This window comes from Prionailurus viverrinus, chromosome E1, assembly GCF_022837055.1.
Source record: "Prionailurus viverrinus isolate Anna chromosome E1, UM_Priviv_1.0, whole genome shotgun sequence".
NCBI lineage: Eukaryota > Metazoa > Chordata > Mammalia > Carnivora > Felidae > Prionailurus > Prionailurus viverrinus.
This window is the reverse complement of record NC_062574.1, coordinates 52,009,306-52,032,917: the sequence shown is the minus strand read 5'-3', so window position 1 is coordinate 52,032,917 and position 23,612 is coordinate 52,009,306. Positions and strand designations below refer to the sequence as shown.

Sequence of the window (23,612 nt, the reverse complement as noted above, 5' to 3'; positions counted from 1 at the left end):
CTACGAACACGTGCCCACACGCCCCTGCCCAGACCTGGGCCGGCTGCCTACCACCTTCTTTCTGAACAGACACTCCAATACTTGTTGAAAGACGTTTTATTTTCAGTGTTCCATTCCGTCTACTCGGGGCACTGGATGAGATGGCAGCTCAAAAGCAGAGAAGCTGGCGACGAACCCCCACCTTCCCGTGAGGGCCGGGAGTGCCTGCTGACCGCTGGGGGGCACGCACACTAGTCAGACCACAGGCTGCACAGGCTCACGGTGCAGATGGGAGGGCACAGGCTGCACGGGACAGAAGGGCCCCACTCCAGCAGCCCTCACAGGACCTGACACACTGGGCTAGGGGCTCCCTCTCAGAGAAGGTCCTTCCCTCCCACCCTCTGAGGCTTGGCCCTGGGGAAAGAGGTCAGAGACCCAACTCAGGGAGATGGGGACGAGGGTAGGGCCTGGAGCACGAGGAGTCAGCAGAAGAGGACAGAAAGGGGGAAGGGGCCAGGGGGAAGGGCCACCCCCTGCCTGTAGCAGGGACACTACAGGACGGTAAGAGGAGAGCAAGGCAGGACGATGCTAGTTAGAGACGGAGGCAGGGGTTTCAGAGAACCGTAGTGTTGTTCTGGATGGCCAGCTCCCAGCTGGGGATCAGTCAAAGGAGATGAGCTGGGCTTCGCTGCCCTGTGCCGGAGGGCCCTGTGCCGGCGGCTGCTGGGCCACGGGGGGCGGCTGCTGGGGGGGTCCCCCTGAGGGCGCCATCTGGAGGGGACACACAGGAACCATTGGCCCCGCCTTCCCACCCTCTACTGGCTGTCCTACAGAATGCTCTGCCCTGGTCTCAGCCCCAGTGAGGCCCCGCCCCACTCCCTCCTCCCAGCGTGCGGCCGGTTCCGGTTCCCTTCCTGCCCCAGCAGAGACCCCACGCGTTCCCGACCAACGTCTGTGGAGTTGAGCTGACTTGGCCTCGAACTTTTAAGGAAACGTGCGTAGCCTGGATATCTGTGGGTGCTGTGGTGGGCGTGCGGTGTGTGTTGATGTCCTCGCTGCCGAGAACCAGTCCTGGCCTGCACTGTCTGTCCTCCCCAGGGCAGCCCCACCACCCTCAGCGTCCTGAGCCTCGCCGGCAGCCTTGGGAGAGGCTCACCTGCTGGTACATGGGTTGCTGCCCTGAGATGTAGGGCTGCTGTGGGGGCGGCATCGGTGTGTCCTGGCTGGGAAGGGTGTTCATGAGGTTCTGTGGAAATGAAGCGAAACTCACGTTAAGGAGTCCTGCCGACAATAAAGGGGGGGCGTTTCTGACCTGAAAAATCAAACGCCCACCAGCTGGGAGACCCTAACGGTGGGGAAGGGGTGTTGAGCAGGATGGCCTGCCCTGCCCAGTGCTCCCCTGGCGTCTTTTCCGTGTGGACGCCTCACAGTCTCTCACCTGCATGCTGTACGGCTGGTAGCCCATGGACACCGACTGGCTCCCCATGTAACCCATGGCACCGGACTGTGGAGGCTGGGAGATGGCCGGGAGGCTCTGTGGGGCCTGGGAGGCCACGTTCTGTGGAGGGAAGGGCATGATGGGACAAAGGCTGGGGTCCTCCCCCGGGAGAGGGAGCGGCCCCACCTGCCTACCTGATAGCCCTGCGTGGGGGTGGGCTGATAGGAGGAGTAGGCTGGGCTGGCGGTGGGTCCGGCCGGGCCCTGGGGGGCCGCCTGCGCGCCGGCGGCTCCTGCCGGGTACATGTAGGCGCTCACCATGCCGGGATCTGCAGGGGAGAGGAGCAAGCTGGCTGTCCTGCAGGGTGGGGGGCGGGGAGGGGCAGCACTTCTGGAGTCTCCCTTTTTGTCGTGACTTTTGGGAGCGAGTTCGTGTTTCACGTTCTCCCAAAAAGAAAAGCAACGAAATCAACGAGAATAGGAGAGGAGTTCTAAAACAGAACGAAATCAGAAGAGATGAACCAAACTGTACTGACAGTGACAGGAGGACACGGGAAATTGGTGAAAATGAGCCCTCGGGCCTTCGGAAACTCAGCGTCTGGACCCTGCGTCCTCGGCCGAGAGAGGACCACAGACCTAGCGAACCTGTCAGCAAGCGCCTGTCCCCAGTGGCTCGGGCTGGCGTTCCCGGAGCCACTTTGTGTGTATCCCAGGAACGGACAAAACAGCACACGTGGAGTGGACGAGAGGCAGGAGTGAGAGGCGTGGGAAGGGGAGGGAGCCCCGTGCGGTATCACTGAAGCTTTGCCTGCCGGAAGATAAGCCGCGCGTGTGCGTCTACACGTCCCGGCAGTCCCCTGCGCTGAGCGCACCTGGGCCCGGGTTGCCAAAGAGCCTCCGCTATCAGGACCAGGGGCTCGCTGGACGGGAGCTACATTTCAGGAAATGGAGCAGCCGAAGGGGTTTCCTGGGGCCACAGGAAACCCTGTGACCATCTGAGCGTCCAAACACACTGTGAAATTTGAATAAAATGGGTCTGCCTGATGAAAAAGTAAACAGGAGAGAAGAAAAAGTGCCTTATTTTGAACAGACCTCTGATCAACGGGAGGAACGAGATAAAGTCACCGTTTGGCAAATGTTATGGTAAACTCAGACAAAACTAGCAAAAAACATTAAAACCACGAGCTAAAACCTGCAGAAGAACAAGGATGTAGGTGTCTTATCTCCTCGCCAGGGTCTTGCTGGTTACGGGAAAACCGTTCCCTCCAGGGAGGACACCCAACAGACGGCCCACGCACCACGTGGCCAGCGGCCGGCTGTGCCTTCCTGCTGAACACTGTAGCCCCCCTGATGACTGGCCCAAACACAGCCACGGGCCGTCACGCTGACCGAGACCGGACAAAACCCACTGAGGGGTGGTCTGCAAGACATGGGCCAGGGCTCTTTGAGAAGTCCGTGTCATGAAACACACAGAGTAGGAACATTCTAGGTTAGGCATAAAAAGAAACAGAACCAGTAAAGACAACAACCGTGGGGTTCCTACTGGCGCAAAGGGACGTGTGAGAGCTGAACCCGGCTGCGGAGGACGTCACGCCATGGCCTCAGGGGCTCCTAGGGCATCCGTGCCCAGGCCGTGAGGGAGTGACCTGGTTTTAGGACACGCATGCCGAGACCACGAGGAGCAAAGGGCATCGTGCCTGCCCCTTACTCTAAGAGGTTCAGGAGAGTGCACACGTGCCCAAATGAAAAGAGAGCGCAAACGTAACGACACGTTAACGTGGGGAAAACCTGGAAAGCTCTCGGTGCTGTTTTCACTTTCCTGTAAATCCAAAATTACTCCAGAACGAAGAAGGACCAGCTGGCGGTCTGGGGCTCATCGGAGGTGCCCGCCCTGTTACCTGCTCCGGCCCCAGGCATGCCGGGGTAGGGGCTGCCGGCGGTGGGCGCCGGCTGGCTCATGTACACGGTGTGCATGGGGGAGCCCTCCACCGAGCCTGCTGGGCTGAAGGTGCCTGGGAAGCTGGTTGGGCCGGAGGGCTGGTAGAGCACGCCCCCGGCCGCGGGCATGGCCTGGAGCTGCAGACAGAGAGAGACGACGGTCAGGGCGGTCAGGGCAGTACTTGGTCGTGGGCGTCCCCGGCCAGGGGTGGGCCCAGCGGGGGGTGCGTGCCTGGGCGTAGGGCAGGGAGAAGGCGGGCATCTGGGCCCGCATCTGGATGGTCTGCTTCTGCTGCTCCAGGCGCATCTGGCGCTCCTTCTCCTGCTCCTGCAGGCGCTGGATGGCCAGCTGCCGCTGCACCTCCAGGTATTCCTGCGGGCCACGAGGCAGGGGTCAGGGCTGCCCGCAGCCTGGGCGCCCCCCTCCCCCTCCCCCCCGCCGCAGGGCCGACCGCCGCACCTGCTTTTTCTGCCGCATGATCTCCAGCTTCTGGGCCAGCTGTATCTGGCGCTGGCGCTCGGCTTCCTCAGCTGCGCGGCGAAGCTTTTCCCGGTGCTCTTCCCGCAGGGCGCTGAGGGCCCCCCGGGCATCGCGGATCTGCGCCAGCTTGTCCTGCAGCCCCTCGTAGTATACTGTGGGGAGAGGGCGGAGCCGGGAGCCCTTGGAGTGGGTGGGAAGCGCTGGCCGCCCGGGGCTGGGCTCCCACTCTGGACAGTGGCCACCGGGCCTGCCTCTGCCCAGCCAAGGGCTTGGCGACAGGGCACGGCCGGGGTGTGGGCTTCTCAGGGGCAGGGCCGGGGGTGGGATTCCTCCTTGAGCGGACTGCCCTATGCTCAGCGGGGTACTTCCCACCGCTGGGGGCACTTCCCCGAGTTGCCCGTGGCCCGGCCCCGCCCCCACCCTAAAAACCTTTGCCGCGCCCACGGCGACCCGGCCGGCACTGCCCCGAGGGGCGCAGCGAGGCCGCCACGGAAGGTGCCCCGTGCGCCGCGGCACCTACGCCTGCGCTCGTCCAGCTGGTTGAGCAGTTCCAGCAGCTGGGGGTGCATGCTGTTGATGGACTGGAACAGGGACAGCACGGCCGAGTCGTTGGTGATGCTGCGGCCGCGCACGTGGTTGCTCTTCATGCGGTTGACGAAGGTGGTGACGGCGTTCTGCAGGGCCTTCAGAAACTGCGCGTGGCTCTCCTCCGACTCCCCGTTCTGGAATTGCTGCTCGGGACACACGTGGGACCTTGCTGAGCGTCCCCGCCCCACCCCGTGCCCTCCAGGGCCCCCAGACAGGACCCGCCACTCCAGGCGCTACGCTCCGACCCTGCTGTGCATCTGACTCGATCCTCCCAATGGTGCCGCTGAGCCCCAAGGAGCCCCAGGAGCGCCTCCCGCACTGGGCTCCGTGTCGGCCAGGACGGAGCTGGCCGAGCTTGGACGGCCTGGCTCAGCACCCTTCAAGGTGGCCTGATTCCCTTGAAGAGGCCCTGGTCTCTTAGTCAATGGGCCACAGAGCCCCCAAGTCCCAGGACAGGGCAAACAAAGATTCATCCGGGTGGTTCTGGGCTGCCCTACAATATTCTGATCCACGCCAGGCAGCAGGTGGCCAAGAGCCAGCTGGTGCGCAGGGGCTCCATGGAGTTCCCGGCTGGAACAGCTCGCCTCCAGGAGGTCACTGTGGGCAGGGCCCTGGCCCCACCAGGAGTAGTGCCCGTAACGGGGCCCTCAGAGGGGGCCACGGCTTACCTCGCCAAAGGGGCCGCTGGAGGGGGCCACGGGCTGAGAGTCTGTCTCCGGGAGGGGCGTCTGGAAGAGGCCAGAGGGTGAGAGGGGTGTCCGGCCTATCCCAGGCACCGCCCCCCCAGGACCGTGGGCCTGGAGTGCCGAGAGCAGCCCACCTCCAGCGCACTGGCAGGGACTGTGTGCCCCTCCGCGGGCGGGGCAGCCGGCTCCGTCAGGGGCGCGGGGGCAGACGGCGTGGGGCTCTTCCGGGACTCCTCCTGCTTCTTCTCCCAGTAGTTCCGGTTGAGGTACCGGGCAAGCTGCATGGGCAACAGAGGTCACTCCCGAGGGCCAGGGAGCTGCAGGGGAAAGCACCACGCGCAGAGGCACCCTCGCCCCCTCACCTCAGGGTCGATGTCCTCAGCCAGAGGCGCCGACGAGGTCTGGGGAGATACAGACCAGATCAGCAGTGACCCACAGGCTCGAACACTCACCCAGCTCCTCCCAGGCCATCGCTCAGGATGCTGGGATGCCACAGCCGTGACAGTGGGCACTGAGCACCGGCCAGTCTGTCCGAGGGGCCCCCAGGGCTCTGGGTGTGGTACCCCCACGCCACTTCCCAGAAACCACACTGTAACGTCCCAATGGCAGGTGCAGGGTCTCCTTAGGCCCTTGGCCAGCTGGCCCCCCTGCTCGTGCAGCCCCGCAGAGCCCACGATGACTTCCTAAATCTTCCGCCCCACCTGCCACCCACCCCCTATTTACAGAGGGAGCTAAAGCCAGAAAAAGACAGACCCCTTTTGACCCCAGGGTTCACCCATCTGCTCTTGCTCGGGGTGGGGGCGGGGGGGGGGGGGAATGCCTCCAGCCTTCCCATGTCCTCTCCCCTCACAGGGGACCCCTGGCCAGGGGCAGGAAGGCCGGGGAGGGCCAGCCCGGACCTCGACCTTCACCCACCCCATCAGGCGCCGTCTTTTCTGGGGCAGCCCTCCGGCCTGCCTCCCCACCCCCTGGCACAGAACCGCGGCCCGGCCTGGGACGGGCTCACCACTGGCGAGGAGTACAGGCTGCTGGCAGGGGGCGCCGACGAGGCCACGGGCGCGGGTTCTGCCTTGGGGTACGTGGCAGCGGCGTAGGCAGACTTCTGTCTCTGCAGGAGCAGGGAAGCGTCAGGGCGCAGGCGGACTAAGCCTCCACACTCCTCGGCCCTCCCCAAACGTCTAGGGACGTTCTCCCCCCGTGCCCCCGGACCGGGGGAGCCTCCCTCGGCTCACCATCCTCTCCTTCTCCTCAGCCTCTGACTGAGACAGGGCCAGGGCCAGCTGCAACTCCTCCTCCTCTTGCAGGGCCGTCTCGTCCCGCTTGGGGGGCAGCTGGGGACAGACAGGCCGGTGAGCGGGGCCCGGGGCCAGGAGTACCTGGGACTGCTGGGACAGGGGGCTGGTCAGGTACTCTGGGGGCAGCTGGGGACAGACAGGCCGGTGAGAGGGGCCCGGGGCCAGGAGTACCTGGGACTGCTGGGACAGGGGGCTGGTCAGGTACTCTGGGGGCAGCTCCGCTGTGGACGACGCCTTTCCTTCTGCTTTCCTGGAGGCGAGAGAACGTTGGGTGGCCGAGCACCTCACCCCAGCCCCCAGCATCCCCACAGAACGACAACAGAAGTGCCACAGGCCATGCTCTAGAGAAAAGCCGGTCCCTCAAACCAGCTGTCGCCTCTGGGATGCGGGACCCTGGGCAAGTCACCGGCCTAAGCCCCAGCCCCCTCTCCTGAAAATGAGGTTCACACATGGGAAAGGAAGTTTTCAGGGGAGCGGCCTGCAGACGCCGGAGGATGGACAGCACGGGCCTCCAGACGGGCCGCACCGAGAGGGACGAAGCCTCACTCCCGGGACGGAACCAGGAGCACAGAACCAGACTCTAAGGCAGCCAAGGAGGTGGGACGGCCACCTGTCATGTGCCACGGACCTGGATGGGCCTGACAGGGACGCAGTGGAACCAGAATGGGAGCGCAAAGTAGGTGTTGGCCCCGCGCTGATGTCACGTGGCCCGGTGTGACAACTGTGCTGTGCTCCCAGGAGAGCGCGCACTTCTAGGGAAACACACGGGGCTTGGGGTACAGGGGGGCGGGGGGCTACCCACGGCTCGCTCGCAGAGATCCAGAACGGACACGGTGTGCGTGAACATGCAGGTGGGTGGGGAAGGGGGACCGTGCAATTATGCCAACGTGGCGGCCTCAACACTGAGGGAGCCGGGAGGAGGCCACACCATATGGCGTCTGCTTACCACCCCTGCGTCTTTTCCCTAAGTTTTACGTCCAAGCTAAAAAGTTAAGAAGCACACAAACCCTAGCACCCGGCTGGCAGGTCTGAGAGCCTGGGTGCGTGCCAGCCCCCCTCCTGGACAGCCAGGACCCGGAGCACACGAGGCCCTCGGGGCAGCCGGCGGGGACTCACTTGTTCAGCTGCTCGTAGCAGGGCTCGCACACGCGCACCTCCTTCTCGATGCCGAACTTGGGGATGGTGGAGGACTTAGAGGAGCACTTGCCGCAGAAGATCTGGCCGCATGCCCGGCAGTGGTGCTGTGAATGGGGCGGGTCAGGGCGCGGCCCGCCGCCGGGCCGCTGCCCTCTCGCGCCCACCCTGCCCACCTCCGCCTGCTGCTGAGTGCCCCCGGCCGGGCCTCCCCGGGTGGGAGCTGGGCCAAGAGCGGGCAGAAGGCAGGCCTGAGTGGCCACAAAGACCCTCGGGAAGCAGCACGCTTCCAGGCTCCCGACTGCAGCCACCGTTGTGGGAGAAGAAGTCCAATTAAAAAAACCCACGCACGAGTTGTGCTCGGGGATGAGTACTTGCGGGACAGTAGATCCGGGGCGTCAGCTGAGACCCCCCCCCCCCCCCGGCCCCAGCCTGCACCATTGCCATCTGTGCCTCAACAGGAAGGGAGGCTGCAGCCGGGGGGCTGGAGCGCACAGGCTGTCGGCCGTGAGGTGCAGCTAAGGGCACAGCAGGCCCGGGAAACACACGCCCGAGCCTCCCGCGGCCCCAAGCCCACGGCATTCTTGTCCCCTGGGGGCCGCAGCCTCGCCCAAGCTTCCTCCGACAGCACAGGCGATCAGACTCAGGACCCCTCGGTGACCATGATGACCGCACGGCTGGGGGTGGACTTGCCCCCCCCCCTCCCCCCGCACCACGAGGTCACAGCCAAGAGGGAAAGGACCTCGAGTGGGTGCAGCGGCCTCACGGCAACAGCGGGTGGTCTGGGGGCTGCCCCGGGGGGCACGCTCACCTTGCGGGTCACCACCCCGAACTGCACCCGGCAGCGGTGGCACTCTTCGGCATCCACCCAATCGGGGGCCTGGGGGACAGGCAGAGTCAGGGTCACGCGGCCCCCGCCTTCCCTGCCGACATGCCCGCTCCCCACAAATGGGGGAAGACCCCAGAGAGCGCAGGGGCTGGGGGCCAAGTCCGCAGACGCGAGGAGGGAGGCCACTCCAGGACACCCTGTCCGCTCTAAGCACGTGGCAGCCAGGCTCCCTGCGGGCCGCAGCGACACAACGGCGGGTCTTAACTACGCGAGCCCGCCAGCCACAGGCACCTCGAACGACCTTCCGACCCCAGCCTGACGAGACCCAGCGGCACGTTCTCGTGGAGACGGCAGCTCCCCCACCAAGGTTCCCAACAAGCCGGGCCCCCCGGGCTTCCCTTCGGCTCCCTCAAAGCAGCCTAACTCCCAGATGCCCAGCATCTGCCCACCGGTGAACTCACCCTCTCTGCAGCAAACATGGCATCGCTCTCCTTAAACTCCGGGAACACGTGTCCTGGAGAAAAGAGCCCGCGGTCACCGCCGGTGCTACCCTGGCACGCGAGACCCTGACCGCCTCACCTGTCCTCACCCCGTCTGCCCCGAGACCTTTAGGAGCCACGTTCTAACTCTTGGCCTCCGCCTCCCCAAACAGACCTACAAAAGGAGGCCTAGAGCCCCTGGGAGCAGAGAGCAGCGACCCGGCACCAGGTGAGTGCGCCTGGGTGCACAAGTGGGCCTGCCCGGTACCCGGGGTGGCTCCCCACGGCCGCTCCATTCCGGGGCTGTGGCATGGAGCCTGGCCGCACTCCCACCACACCAGGGCCTCACGGATCCTCCCTGGACCTCCCATCTGGCTCCTGGCCCCACGCTCCAGCCCCCTGTACCTCTCAGGATTCTTAAAACCAGTTCCCGAGCTTTTCTGAGACGCAGATCCCTCGAGAATTCGAGCTTCAGATGCTCTCCTCAGCAAAGTGAACGTGAGCATATACCCACCATCCCAGGTCTGAGGTCCAGGGACTGCGGGCCTGAGGCCAACTCACCAACACGGGCAGGACCCTTGTCACAGGTTCTCCACAGGTTCCTACCCACCCGTAGCCACCAGACCCTGCCCCTGCCCCAGGCCTCATTTTCAGGGCCGGAGGACTCTGCACCGGTGGGGACACACCCGCTCAGCCATGGTGGCCCAGCCCTTGCCAGACCCCACCAGCTCGGCACGGCCACTGTGGCGGCGGGGAGGAACCTCAGCTGTCACGGCCCAGCTTAAAGCCCTCCTGGGACCAGCTCTGCCTGAGCTCTCCTGCGGGCTGGCACCTCCCATGCCTTCGCACCAGCCCGCCGTGGCTCCAGGGCCTTGGAACGGAACCCTCTGTGGGATTCCAGGGCCCGGCCCTTCTCACTGCCCGTTCTAGTGTTCAGGTCTGGTGTGCGAGCTGCCTGCTCCCCAGGCGCTCTCCAGCCCTCGGGCTAAACCAGCACCAGGGTTTAGAGGCAGGGTTCCCAGGCTTTACTTCCTTCCTAGGACCTGACGCTCGGGAATTGGCTCCTTCACTAACCCTTCGCTCGTGTGTCATCTGCCTCACCCAGGGGGTGTCGGGTTCCCCCACGGCGATACCACCTCACGCTCCCGCCACCGATCGCGCAGCACGATGCCGTCCCCTGCCCCGCACACGGTGCACACAGCCTTCCTTGGGATGGCCTGGTGCAGAGCGGCCCCTCAGCTCCTAGAGGCTGTGTCCCGAGCCTGGGACCTGACAGACCCCGCCCAGCTCACCTTCCACCTTCATGATCTGGTACGTGTCCTGGACCACCTTGTACTTGGGCTCATTCCGGAAAGCATGCGCCCAGGCCTGGATCAGATACAGAATCTTGTTTCGGACATTTACCTCCACCTGCCTCTGCAGAGAAAGGAGAAAGGAGAACAGAGAACGAGGAGGGCCGTGAGAAATGGGAACAGCAGAGAGATGCCTTGCGAGGATGTGGCAGGGAGACCGCGCCACTCTGAGCGCACGGGCCGGCAGGGGTGTGTGTGTGTGGGGGGGGCCTGCGTGGGACACAGGGGCCACGCACGGACCCACTCCCCAGGCCCGATGCTCCTCCGTGAAGCCCGGCCCCGAGGACAAGCCCATCACAGCCATCTACCCACACAGGACCGAACTTGTCCTCAGTCCCCTAGAAAAAGCTGGGGCCTCCCTGAAGCCCAGCTCCCCAGATCCACTACCCTGCCTCCTCTTGCCCTACCCCAAGGCGCCCTAACCAAGCCCAGAGGCCCCTCAGTCTGTAACCCCCTGTGGCTCCAGCAAATGCCAGGCCATAACAGGCAGAGGTGGGCAGGACTGCGTTGAGTCCACGGACACGCGGCCGGCTGCCTCTCCTCTGGTCACAGCCAGCCTGTGTGGGTGGGGGCCGGCCGCTCCAGGAACCTCCCCGCGTGCACAGCCGCCATTTCCACCAGGTTCCAGCACGGCCAGTCACATCTCCAGAGCTCTCTCAGGGACGCTCAGGAAGACAGCAGGGCGAGTAAGCTGCTTCCTGGAGATGCCAACTAGACTCACACACGAGGCCTCCGGTTCTTTCCCGTAACCTGCATCCAGTTGAGTGGAGCTCTCTTTCTTACGGTTACCTCCCTCTACAAAACGGGGTTAACAGGCTCAAGCCACATGTGGCACATGGGACGTGGCCACGATAGCACGAGGGGCAGGGCTAGCCCTTCTGACCTTGTAGCCAGGCCACCCTAAGGATTGCCTGGGTCACCAGTCGGAGCCCACCTCAGGCCCCACATGGGCTCTTGGCCACGTGAGCCCACGGGTGCCCACCCGGGCCGGGAAGCGGCGGCCCCGCCCACCAGTGGTGACAGAGCCGGTATATGAGGCTGGGCTCCTTGGCCGCCTCCAGGTGGCCTCACCCCTGCGAGATGCCCTTTCACCTCAAAGAATGGTCGCACCACCTGCTCTGTATCACCCAACCTCATGTTGTCACCACCCACATCACAATCCCTGCAGCTGGGCGGTGGCCCGTGCAGGACACTCTCTCTAGGGACTCTGGAGGACCGGTCCCTCCCCTAAGAACAGAGAGTGTGAAACCCACTCCCCAAGGTGTCCCCGGTATGCCGTCTCCCCCAGCTCTCCCTCCACGAACACGTCAGACTCACGTGCCTCCCTGCTCAGAATCCTGGCTCTGCGTGTGGGACAGCGCCCACCCCCCCCCGCCCACGCTTCGGGGCTCCCCGCAGGCCTCCACCCGCACACCCTGCCCACAGCTACTCACGCACACACAGCTCCTTCCCCACCACCCAGTGAGGCTCTGAGCCCAGCCCCTGGGAAGCCTTTCCCCTAGGAACGGCAGGGTCTCCTCTGTGTCCCCAGACGCAGCAGCCTGGTTCACTTCTGGTGACGCCCCGACCTCACCCAGCTGAGATTCCTGAGGCTGAGGTGCTCACCTTCCTGTCCTCTGCTCCGCCCGGCACTGCTCTGCCCCAGGTGCCGGCAAAGACCCAGAAGAGCCCGGCCTCGGGGCCACTGCACTCCCCACAGTCTAGAACCGTCTGTCCCTTCCAAGAGCCCACCTTCAACAGCTCCTTCAGCTCCTCCATAGTCTGCTTGTTGGCCACCTCATCGTGGACCGTCTGGCCACAGTTCTTCACCACAGACTCCATGACCTGCGGGACCCGAGGAAGGGGACGGGCCAAGTCACTGGTCAGGGTGGGACGCCCCTCTTGGACAGGCCCCTCGGGCAAGCCAGCCTGTCGAGGGACCCACGTGGCAGCTCTGGGTCGGGCAGCAACCGCTGCTACGTGCGCCCCTTCTGATTCCACTTTTTACTACCAGGGACAGAGACTAGAGTCCATCTCTGGCCCCTAAGTCAGCCGGCTGCAGGTGGGAGAGCGGAGGCATGACCTCTATCAGGTCGCTCGTATCTCCCTCGTTCCCCAGGCAGGTGGGCAAGGCCCCAGACTCAACTCGTCTCTGCCTTCCTGACACGGACACTGGGGTGGGGACTCTTGAGGTGGCCAGAGCGCTGGGTTGGGGGGGGGGGGGGGCGGGGCTAGTTACCTCGAGGGCATACAAGGCCACGTGGGGATTCTTGTCGTTGACTTTCTTTTTGATAGAACTCACTGCGTATTTTGCTCTGAAAGAAAAGGACGTTGGTAAAAGAAATAGAAAAACGAACCACCTCAGAAGCTAACGTGAAGAGAGCCCACCCGCCCTCTGGTCCTCAAAACCCCCAAGCACACGGTAAGGGAATCACACGCCTCCAGACTATACAGAGAAAGCCCTTTCGTTGTCCCCAGATCCCAAAACTCCCAGTGTGGAGACCATTCACTTCTCCACCTCGGGACCTGCTCCCATGAGGGCAGGCCACTGCCGGATCTTGGCGCATCAGAGGGCACCAAGCAACCCCGAGCGCGCCATGGTGCCGCCCCCTCGCTTCTGGGCGGCACAGGCCCGCCTCACTTACTGTGTGTCCCCCTGGCGGATGAGGTCACAGATCTGGAGGATGGATTCCCAGTCGGTCTCCAGCAGAAGCTGGCTGGTAGCTTTGTCTAAAGCAAAAACGCATCATTACTGGGGCTCGGCATTCGTCTGATGCCCTAGGTGGCCCCAGAGCTCCACAAGAGGGAGGAGAGACCGTCTCCTTCCCATTTAAAACATTTGGACTGAATGGAAAGGCACGTGAAAATCCTCTTGCCACCTGATAATGACAGCGCTGTCCTTCTCAGAGAAAGGACAAACCGCTTAAAAAATAATGATACGGAGCACCGGTTACGCGCTTGTGGGCCAAATGCCGTTCCAAAGGCTTTATGCAAATGCTGAATTCTCACACAGCCTCGCCAGCAAGGTCCTGTTTCCATCCTCTTTACCGACAAAAACAAGGAAGCCGAGAAGTGAGGTCACACGGCTCGCTGGGGCAGAGCCAGGCAGAGTTCAACACTACACTCGGCCACCTCATCCCGCAGAGTCCCTGGTTCTCCCCCAAGTTTAGCCTAGCTGATGAGATCCCAGCAAGGGCGAGGCTGGAGAAGATGCCAAGTGTTTCGTGGGATGAGGACAGGACTGACCCGGAAGAAATACTCTCCGAATGACACCTCCACACTCTCCACATCACAGTTGCCTCAGGGAGACACACATGCTCTGTCCTCCAGCCCTGCTGGCTCTCCTCCCGGGGACACACAGGTGATCTAACAAGGTGCACCCACTCGCAGTACTGGTCTGGCAGTAACGTCGGGGTTGATCTCTGGGGGGCTGAGCCACCGCTCAGCTGCGTGTGCTCAGAACAAGGAAGGTGCCTCATCTGAGGTCTTCTCCAAAACCGTATTCAAGGGGAAAGCGTGACAGGCTCAGACTGACCACCGGAGCACAGGGAGCACTGGCCCCAAACAGAGCCCACGCAACGCAGTCTCACTGGGGGCAGAAGAGGACACGTCCCTAAACATTCATTTTCTTTGCTAAAACTCGTGACCTCCAGGAGGCTCCCAAAGGATCAGCTCCACCTCCGGCAAACAGAAAACCCGCCTTCCTAAACCACCGCGGCCTTCCGGGAGCCCAGTGGGGACAGACAGCGCCGGCCTGGTTCCCCAGGGAAGCAGCGCTCATAAGAGCGTGGCAGGTCCCAGTGAAGACACTACTGGTTCCACCGTTTGGAGCCCAATGTTTGGGGCACCCTCAAACCCCATGCAACCTAGGTTTTTTTGGGGGGAGCGGGTCTATGTGACCAGGTCACCCGTTTCCGTGACTCAGGACTTGTGGCCCGCTCAGTCAGATGCTTGTTTCCCCGGGACCGCCCCGCTCCCGGCCCAGGAGCAGAGCCCCGGGCGCAGTCGCCGCGGGCGCGGGCCCGGTCTCCTCCGCGGACCCTCATCTACTCGGGTCGGAGCCCGCGCCCAGCACCCGGGACTGCCCGGTCCCCAAAGCGCGGGCGCGCCCACCCACCCCGGGGGCTCGGCGGCCGCCTCCCGGCTCAGCTCCCAGGACGCGGGCCGAGCCGCGGGGGGCGGGGGCCACGTTACCTAGGAGACGCTCGAAGGTGCCGCTGCCGCGCCCCATGGCGCCCCAGGACCCCGACCCGACGCCGCTGCGCTCCCCGCTGCGAACCGGCGCGCCCCCGACTTCCGCTTCCGCCTTTTCCCCGGGCGCGCGCACGCGCGCGGCGCCGGCCGGGCCGCGAGCGGCGAGGAGGCGGGCTTTTCGGCTCGCCCCAGAGGCTGTGCGCCGATTGGGCTGCACCAGGTCGTGAGCGCCGCGAGCCAATGAAGAACTTGGACGTGAGGCCTATCCAATGAAAGCGGGGTGGAGGGCGGGACTTGCGCGGGCTACGGGTGCCGGGTGGAGTCGGGGGACGCGATGTGTCTACTCCTGGGAGCCTCGGGTGTCGGGAAAACGCTGTTGGTGAAAAGGCTGCAGACTATCCTTCCGCGTCGGGCGAGGGCCCGGGGGTGGGGGGCGGGGTGCTCCCGGGGGGCGGGGCTGGGGGCGCCGGGACGGGGGGGTTTCCCCGGGCGGGGTCCGGCTGCCGCCCGCCTTCCCTGCCTGGCTCTGGGGATCCTTGACCGCGCGCACAGCTGAGCTCCGGGGATGGGAAGGGCGACCTTGGCGATGCTCCCCCGACGCGCCCCACGGTAGGCACCCGCCCTCTCGCGGGGCTACGAGAAGGGGGTACCCTTCGCGGTTTGCAAAGTGCTTTGGGCTGTTTTAAGCGGATGCTGGAGTCCGGCCGGTCCCTGTGTTAAACCCAACCCTCAGGAGGTGAGGGGTGTCTTGGGAAGGAGACTGCCTCCTGGGACACAGCTGCAGGGGAGGTGGGTGCGGGACAGGGGCCCAGAGCCGCCCGCCCCTCACCACTCTTGAGACTGCTTTTTCTGGTCGCCTCGGAGGGAGAATCCCCCGATGGGTGTGGGTGCTGCGGCCACAGTCAGCTCTGAGGGTTAGGGCGTTGGAACTCAATTTAGTTTTCCTTACCTAGGACTGTGTTTAGGGGCTAAGCCCTTGACAAGGGACGTTTTGGGGTTTGGATCACAGTGTAGAGAGCTGCTAGCCAGGAGTTCCCAATGGGAAAGTGCTCGTGTCCTTTGTGCATCTCGAGTTTTTCCACAGGTGGGCACCAACCTTACTGACATCGTCGTCCAGAGAAAGATTACCATCCGGGAGCTGGGGGGGTGTATGGGCCCCATCTGGTCCAGCTACTTTGGAAATTGCCACTCTCTCCTGGTAGGTCGTAATCCTTTGCACTTAAGCGTTGTCTGGTGCTGGACCTCACTCTGCGTAGGCTGAAGTTTGGGTTCCTGAGCAATTACGCGAAGGCAAGGAAACATGATGGAACTTCGAGTTGCTTCCTTTTCCCAATAGCTTGATCCCTAAATGCTTCTGCTTCAGAGCGGGCATAAAAGCTCATGCAAGGTTTGCTGGAGCGTTTGTTCTCTGCCAGTAACTGGCGCTTGCTCTCTGCCTTGATCCTCTGGGTGTGTTTTTATGTTTGTGTTTGAATCTCACATTTCTTGGGCTTGTCCCATCCTGGCAAGGCCTGTGCCCCAGATTCCAGGACCCTTCCTGGGAGAACCGATGACCACGTGAGTAGAGGGACTTCCACGTAGGTGAAAGCAAATGACATCAGGTCGCTCTCGTGAAAGTCATTTCCCCTAACTTCTGCTGTCCCCCCACATCCTTTGTTTAAAAGTCCTTTTGCTCTTCCTGAGCCAGGTCTTGCTGCCCCAGGGAGGGGATTTGGGAAGGACTGTCTCCATCACGGGGTGGTCCCATCTCTGTTTTCTTCCTCCCCAGTTCATGATGGACGCCGCTAACCCCACTCAGCTGTCCGCGTCCTGTGTGCAACTCCTGGGCCTCCTTTCCGCAGAACAACTCGCAGAAGCATCCGTCTTGATTCTCTTCAATAAGATGTACGGTCTGTCTTCCTGGAGGAGAGCACGGCCGCGAGTCCTGGGAGGAGCTCCCTTGGAGTGGAGCCGGGACGGTGGCTCGTGGCTTGGGGGGTGGGGGGTACCGTGGGGTTTGGGATGCACTTGTGGCAGCCCGCCGTGACGGGGTGCTTCTTTTGCCCTAGCGATCTGCCCTGTTACATGACCGTAGACGAGATGAAGTCGTTGATCAGGCTCCCAGACATCATTGCCTGTGCCAAGCAGAACATCACCACGGCCGAAATCAGCGCCCAGAAGGGCACCGGCTTATCGGAGGTGCTGCGCTGGCTCCAGGACACCCACAGAACTGACAGGCGACTGCCAGGAGGAGAACCGTGACCAGCCGGCTCTGGGGAGGAGGCAGAGAACCGCACCGCTTGGCCTCTGGCGATCTGTTCTCATCAGGGACAGGACAACCCGACGTGAGCCTAGGAGATGGGCTCCTGTCCTGAGTGGCGGTGATGGGTAACTGGCCTCTGAACGAAAAGATCGTCCCCAGGGCTGGGAGAGGAGGACAGGCTTGCAGGCGGCTGCGTGTCCTGCCGCCATCCTGGGATGTGCTTCCCACCCACTGGGAAAGCAGCTCTACTTTCCTGACGGTGTTTGCACCGCCTGGGACCAGACTTGCTCTGGGGACTGTGGCACAAAGCCATACCTGTGGAGTTTCCCACATGCCGACAGTGTGGCCTCCGTTGTGTGAGGCCGTCATCTTAGGAAGAACCGAGCCTGGAGTCAGGACAAGAGTAGTGTCTCCATTCGTTCCGCAAACGTACGTCGCCCCGAGGAGGGCACGGGGCTCCCGCGGGTCGGTGCAAGTGGGAGCGGCCCTGCTAGAGCACAGGGGGTGCTGTGCTCAGCTGAGGGGGCTCACGTGGGGGGGGGGGGGGGGACACCTACTGGTGTATTCGTGTCCTAGAGCCTCCGTAACAAATTAGCCCAAACCTGGTGGCTTAAAACAAAAATTTGTGCTGACAGTTCTGGAGGCCAAAGCTGAGATCGACGTCAGCAGGGCTGGAGGCTCTGAGGGGAGAGTGCGTTCCTTGCCGCTCTCCTGGCTTCTAGCGGCTGCTGTACTTCTTCCCGTGACCTGGCTTGTCACACACGGAACTAGGGTCCCTGCCTGTCTTCCCACGGCTGCTGCTCCCTATGGGGACACCCGTTACTGGATTTAGAAGCCACCCTAAATCCAGGATGATCTCTTGAGGTCCACAATTACGTGTGCAAAGGCCCTTTTCTGAAGTAAGGGGACGCTTGCATGTTCCGGCCGCAGGGAGACCTCTTTAGGGCCGCCGTCCAGCCCACTGCAGTTGGCCAAGAAGCCTCTACTCCTGGGCGTGGTTGAGTTTCCGACAAACGGCTTTCTCCATCTCAGCTGGCAGCAGGGGCTGGCTGGACCACGAAAGAATGCCAGGCATCAGTTGTCTCGCTTCCTGCGTGCAGGGCACCAGGCCCAGGGCCTCCTCCCACACACGGTTTCCTGTTGGCCGCTCTGCTGGGGTGTTCGCTCGGGGGTTGCAAGTGATGCCTCAGAAAGGCTCTTGCATAGACCGCGGGGTAATTTGGGCTTGAGTCTCTCCCCGACCCCCACCCTGTGGAAGCGACAAACCCCCTCCTCTCTGGCAAGGGCACCACTGCTCCAGGGGTCCCACTGTGCGGCTGTAGACGCGGTGGTCTCCATCCCGTGGGCGAGTCCTGGTGGATGTCACGGACAACCTGACATCCGGGGTGAATGGGCTTTCCTCACACCTCCCACCTTCAGAGAGCTCCGTGCGCTCAGGGGACATGCACTTTGTTCTGTCTCTGAGGGCGACCCCCGGCTCAGGGTCCATCTCTGAGATATGGGCCTGGTAATCTCTCACGGCAAAGCCATGGGCCGAGTTGGTGAGTTTGGGGGTGACTGACAGGCCTGAGCAAAGCGGACACGTGAACTCGGTTTTGAAAGGCAAATTTCCTCCCACCACAACCCATTTCTACCTTCCTGCTTTTGTGCCATGCTTGGCGAGGAGCCCAGGGACGTGGGTGTTTCTCAGGGACTGTGTTCACCCCTGGTCCCGCCCCTGCCTACCTGCTGCGCTCTGGGCGGGACCCCTGCCTACAGTAATGGCAGCCAGCACCCCTGCCCCACCCCATGCAGGGGACGGGCCCTGCCACACAGAAACACGTTCCTGAGAAGGTAATAGCTCTGATCTCAAATACAGCTTCGATGTAAAGTTTCTGGATTTGAAAATAAATGTTGTAAGGGATACAAACTTAGGGCAAAAAAGGGTCCCACAGAACCCCCCGCCCCCCCCCCCCCCCCGCCCCATGTCGTGCAGGGCCACCCTGGCCAAGGTGGAGACCGCCAGCACTTCCTGAGCCGTCCCAGCCCAGCTCTGCCAGCCAGAGGCACCTGAGCTGGTGAGGCCGAGGGAGGAGCCAGGTGCCTTCACAGGGATGTGAGCAGGACTCCTCCCCTTAATGCTCAACCCCCGCCCCCCCAGTCCTACAGCCGAGCACCCTCGGAGCATCTGGGGCTCCCTCCTTCGGCAGGAATTCTCACGCAGCCTTTCGAACTACAAGAAAGTCGTGGGGCCGGGGGCCTGTCCTTGCCGTCAAGCTGCTTCACACCTGCTCTTCTCTCCCCCGAGTCCTTGGGGACGCCAGGAACAGACCTCCTCAAACCCACTCCGCGTGGAGGTGTGGCATCAGGGACAAGGCACCAGGAGAGGGTCCAGGTGGCCGAGGCGCTGAGCCCACCCCCACCTAGGCTGTGTTTCCACCTGTGCTGCGCCGTTGAACCCAACGGGGCCCCAGTTATCGGCTTGGCTGGCCAAGTCTGCAGTGTCTACAGTTAGTCGGCATTTAAGGACAGGATTACGGGACTGGCCCTCCCCGAAGTGACCGTGGGTTGTCTCAGGCTGGACCTGTGCGTTCAGCACAAAGCCGTGCGTGATGCCCCACTGGCTGTGTCCCAAACAGGTGCTGGTCTGTCTCTGGGGACTTGGGATGGACAGTGCCCTCTGGGAGATGGCCCAGCAGACGGTCAGGCACAGAAGAGCCCTCTTCGGGGAGGAAAAAACGAGAGAGCAGAGACCTGGAGCCCTGTTCTACACTCGAGAGCCAGTACACGGGGGCCTGGGAGTCCCAGTGTGCTCCAGGGAAAGGACCCTTGTGTACAGGCCATCCACGTGTCCTCCCCGACCCAGGTGTGGAGGCCCTGGTCGCACAGTCACAGACAGGTCTCTGCCTTCTTCCTGGAAGCGGGGTGGGGTGAACGGGGTGGCCGTGGGGACTGAGCCGCCTGCCGCTGCCGTGTCTTTAGTGCCCGGTAGGCCTGCACAGCCCGCTCTCTCTCCTCCCCGACGATCCGCTGTCGGGCCAGCGACGCGGTCAGAGGCTGGGACACACCACCAGGGCTCAGAAGCATCCTCAGCATCAGCGATTTCTTCCCAGGCTAAAGAACAGAGATAGAAGTTGAGGCACAGGTTCGGGAAGGAAGGAGATGAGGAAGGGCCCACGTTGGTCTGACAGCTGGACGCCCGGGGAGAACACAGCATTCCGTCCGTAAGCCGTGGACCCGGCAGCGCTGGGGGACACACAGGGCCACCCCCCGCCCCTGCTCACCTGGCCCCCGCCCCTGCTCATCCTGGGCTGGGCGGTCAGCTCTGGGGGCTGCAGGGCAACCTCGCCAAACTTCACCGTGTCTGCAGGGGCAGAGGAGCACAAGTGAGGCCTCTGCCCACACAGTCGCGGCCCCATCCGCTGACCCCCCACTGCTGACCCCGGGAAGACAGCGGGGCCCGAGGCCGACGCAGTCGCTTCAGGAAGAGCCACCTCGGAGCAGCTCCTGCTCCAGCCTTTCTGCTGCCTTTTCCTCCCTTCTCTGCCGGACTCTATCCAGTCGCCGTTTCTGGAACCTGGGGAAGAAAGCACGATGCTGTTCAGATTCCTAAACTCTCGTTTCTCTGGATTCCGAAGGTGGAGATCACCCTGCCCGGGAGGGTGCCCTAGAGTGGACCCCAGTGAGCTGCCACCGTGTCCCCACAGCTGTGCGCCAGAGAGGGCTCCGAACGGCAGGCGCCCAGAGTTCCAAGTCAGTGGTTCTCAGTGGGGGCGACGGTGCCCCGGGGTACGTATGACAACATCCAGAGATGTTCTGGGTTGTCACAGCGGGTGGGAGCGCTCCTGGCACCTCAGGTGGAGGCCGGGGATGGTGCCCCCACCCCAGAGAATGACCGGCCCCGAGTGTCAGCTGTGCGACCGTGTCTAAAGGGTCTCACAAAGCGGCCCTGTGTCCGGGGCATCGCTGCGGCTCCAGACGGTACGTGGGACAGGTTTCCTGTGATGGGCTTCTGGTCACCTGACCCGACTACAAGCACAAAGAGTGCTCAGACGGGGAAGCCCCACGAGGCTGCAGACCATCCCCAACTCATAGGTGCTGAGGGCACTGCTGATGAAGCCCGGGCTGGTGCGGCTCAAAAGCCGCAGCTATGGCAGAAACATCTCGAAAAGCCCTTGTTTGTCAAAACCACCTCCCAGCTCCGGCCCCCAAGCCCAGGGAGGTGGCACATGGCTTCCTTCCCAGACTCCAGGGCTGGGAGGCAGGGGAGCAGCAACTGGCAGCGGGCTCCCCCTGGCCCCAGATGCCGCCTGAACCCCCCTGGAGATGCTGGTGTCCCTACTTTGCGGACAGGACACGGGAGCTGAGAGAGGTCACAGAACTTGCGCATATGGCACAGCTGAAGGCGCTCAGAGATGACGTGGCATCTCCCAGCCAGAGGCAGGGGAACCCCGGGGCTGCGTGGGAACCCCACATGTAGTACCGATCTCCGGCAGAGGCGGCATGGTCCCCCGGTGTTCAGCAAGCCCTCCCGAGAGAGCACGGGGCCTTGTCTTTTCTCCACCTCCCTACTGCAACTGGCCAGGAGGACGGCCGGCCCTTGACCTCATCTGGCTCTTGGGCCCCCTGGATGCTTTTCCAGAGAAAGGCAAAGACAGAGCTAGGCCTTCAGAGTTCCGTGGGTTTAGAGGCTCCCTGCACCCCAAGGTTAAGAGGCTCGGGTGTAGAGAGAACACTCACCGACTGACCAGCTTTTCACTTCTTACTGCGCTCCCCATTCTGACACTGCAGGAGACAGTCGTGGGACCCCAGCCCCTACCCCGCCCCCACTCACGCTTTCTTCCGCTCAGATTTCTCCTTCTTGGGAGCCACCTGCACCTCAGGCTGCCGGGCCACCTGGTTCTTGCTGAGAAAAAGCACATGCTGGGCCTCCTGCTCCATACGCCGGATGTAGGCCCCGTCAGACTCCCACTTCCTCTGCTTGAATTTGGGGACAGCAATGTCCGGCTCCACTCCTCTTGCTTCCTTCTCCAATGTCTTTCTGAAGGCCATCCGGGCTGAGGACAAAGCGGGCGTGGGGTGAGGGGCAGGAGGGAGACGGTGCCAGGCTGGCTGCACGTGCTGGTGCCTCTGCCCCAGGCCACGGGGAAGGAAGACCAGACCCAGTGGGAGCAGCCCAACCACAGTAGCTAGAGAGGATTTACGATGCCCAGCTCGGGCACCCTTGCGGATGGGATCCCCATGGCCCACCGCTCCATGTTAAAGACGTCCACCACGGCTCGGCTGAAAAACAGAACAGGAAATAACCTAAACGTCTATCAAAACATGGCTGCTCGAGGGAGCACCCTATGTTCGTGCGAAGACTTTATCACACAAATCGAGGACAGTAAGCAAAGCACGGGATGGAGGCATAGCTTTACCGCCGTTAACACGTGAAAATAGGCAGACCCTCTCTCTCGAGAAGGCATCTGGCAAGATGAACGGTGCTTTGTCTCAAAGGGTGACAGCAGGATTCAGAGACAGGGAGTCAGGCTATGCCGTGCCTCATACCTCTCAGAACTGCTTGATTTACCGCGTACGTGAGCGTACAGCTCTTAAATAACCAAAAACGAGGGCCAGCTCAGGAGGGCACAGTTCAAAGTGTGCCATCTGCCACTGGGGCCAGCGCGCCTCCTCCAATTCTCCCCTTCCGTGCCTCTCTCACGTTCTCTTTGGCAGTCACGTAACCCCAATGAAAAGCAGGAGGTTTACAGAGAAATTCTAGAACAGCACTGCTGTAAAATCAATCTCACATTTGGCAAAACATTTACATACACAGAACATGCTGGACTCCATCCCCCTCAAACGCCCTGAGTGTTGTTTCTGGCAGAGGCTGACAGGTGGGCGCCCAGCCTGGCCTTGGGTGAGGGTTGGAAAGGTAAGTTTCTCAGGGGGGTCCGATCAATTCTCTCCTTAACCTCCGGAAAACATCCACTTCGCTGCACCATCCTTTCCGCACTCCCATCCGAGAAACTGCCATTTCTCACTTGCAAGAGCTTCACTGGCCTGTCGTGTCCACCCCCTCAGTTGTTACACAGTGATCTCTCTTCTGATGGATCTCCACTACTTCTGGGAGGGGAATCCACGATCCTCACAGGAGGCCCCTTGGGGTTGTTCTGGAGCCTCATCTGAAACCACACTACCACCTGCTGCCAGCCACCTCTTTGGCCCTGGTGACACCAGCCCTTGGTTAGTGCCCCCACATGTTCCTGCACCCTCAAACCACTGGGTCCTGGCAGATTTCTTCTGCCTGAAACACGGCAAGTGGATTCAAACACACAAAGCTTTATTACCACCCAGCATGGGCCTGCGCGTTACCTTCTTTCTTTCTCTTTTTGTTACTGATGGGATTTTTCATCTCCTGGCGGCTCCTCATAATCTCTCGGAGCCGGAAAGGGATTTCCTGTTCGTCCTGGTTTTGGGGCTTGCAATTTACTTTCTTTTTTTCTTTGCTGGGAGGGAGAACAGGAGGGTGAGACGAGACTTAAGCTCGGCATAAGCAGAATCAGAGAAACTGAAGCCGGGCCTGGGACGGGAATTTCGCAGGCCACCTGGCTGCTGGGGTGCGTGCCAGGCAAGGAGGCATCCTCACCGCAGACCGTCCCTGCGCTGCGTTCTCGCAGGACGCTGGGGCGGAGGGCCGCTCCCACAGCCCCAGGAGGACTCGTCCCTGACCTCCACTAGGATGGCAAACACGGCACCCCGGAAGGTGGCTAGTGCCTCCACGCTGGAGACCCTCACGCCTTCCCTCACCCGGCCGGTCCCCCGTCGCGCCCATGGCACGGACACAGCGGGGGCCGGGTAGAGACCCACCTGCGCGGTCCGGGCCACGGCGCCGAGCGCTGCTTCCCCGGCAGCTGCTGCTTTCTCCCCTGCGGCCGCTGCTTTCTCCCCTGCGGCCGCCCCGGACCCCCAGGCCCCGCCGTCCCCGCCGCAGCAGCCCCTCTACGCCCGGCTCCCGCCATCTGCACGCCGGGCGCT

The 23,612-nt window shown here is 62.7% G+C and overlaps 3 protein-coding genes across 6 annotated transcripts; 1 reads left to right on the top strand and 2 right to left on the bottom strand.

Annotated features, from left to right (window-relative positions):
- Positions 1-78: 78 nt before the first annotated feature.
- HGS (hepatocyte growth factor-regulated tyrosine kinase substrate) lies at positions 79-14,528 on the bottom strand. Of its 2 annotated transcripts, none has more exons than XM_047832152.1 (22): positions 14,372-14,528; positions 12,823-12,907; positions 12,417-12,492; positions 11,930-12,022; positions 10,139-10,262; positions 8,829-8,881; positions 8,350-8,418; positions 7,521-7,645; positions 6,576-6,654; positions 6,342-6,440; positions 6,116-6,217; positions 5,472-5,510; positions 5,244-5,387; positions 5,092-5,151; positions 4,356-4,566; positions 3,815-3,987; positions 3,587-3,727; positions 3,315-3,492; positions 1,612-1,745; positions 1,418-1,537; positions 1,136-1,225; positions 79-750 (listed from the first exon to the last, which is right to left on the bottom strand). In XM_047832152.1, the coding sequence occupies exons 1-22, from the start codon at positions 14,406-14,408 to the stop codon at positions 640-642; spliced, it is 2,343 nt and encodes a 780-aa protein (XP_047688108.1). In that variant the 5' UTR covers positions 14,409-14,528; the 3' UTR covers positions 79-639. The 2 variants fall into 2 exon arrangements, with proteins under 2 accessions (XP_047688108.1, XP_047688109.1); XM_047832153.1 differs by having other exon boundaries at positions 10,139-10,256.
- A 142-nt stretch (positions 14,529-14,670) lies between these two features.
- ARL16 (ADP ribosylation factor like GTPase 16) lies at positions 14,671-17,014 on the top strand. Of its 3 annotated transcripts, XM_047832155.1 has the most exons (6): positions 14,671-14,766; positions 14,922-14,980; positions 15,456-15,569; positions 15,881-15,928; positions 16,140-16,255; positions 16,420-17,014. In XM_047832155.1, the coding sequence occupies exons 1-6, from the start codon at positions 14,706-14,708 to the stop codon at positions 16,610-16,612; spliced, it is 591 nt and encodes a 196-aa protein (XP_047688111.1). In that variant the 5' UTR covers positions 14,671-14,705; the 3' UTR covers positions 16,613-17,014. The 3 variants fall into 3 exon arrangements, with proteins under 3 accessions (XP_047688111.1, XP_047688112.1, XP_047688113.1); XM_047832156.1 differs by lacking the exon at positions 15,881-15,928 and having other exon boundaries at positions 14,672-14,766; XM_047832157.1 differs by lacking the exons at positions 14,671-14,766; positions 15,881-15,928 and having other exon boundaries at positions 14,826-15,107.
- Positions 17,015-18,583: 1,569 nt separating this feature from the next.
- CCDC137 (coiled-coil domain containing 137) lies at positions 18,584-23,602 on the bottom strand. The gene is made up of 6 exons (XM_047832160.1): positions 23,445-23,602; positions 22,950-23,083; positions 21,427-21,649; positions 20,087-20,169; positions 19,877-19,956; positions 18,584-19,706 (listed from the first exon to the last, which is right to left on the bottom strand). Exons 1-6 carry the CDS (start codon positions 23,594-23,596, stop codon positions 19,482-19,484), a joined length of 897 nt encoding a protein of 298 aa, XP_047688116.1. The 5' UTR covers positions 23,597-23,602; the 3' UTR covers positions 18,584-19,481.
- Positions 23,603-23,612: the final 10 nt, after the last annotated feature.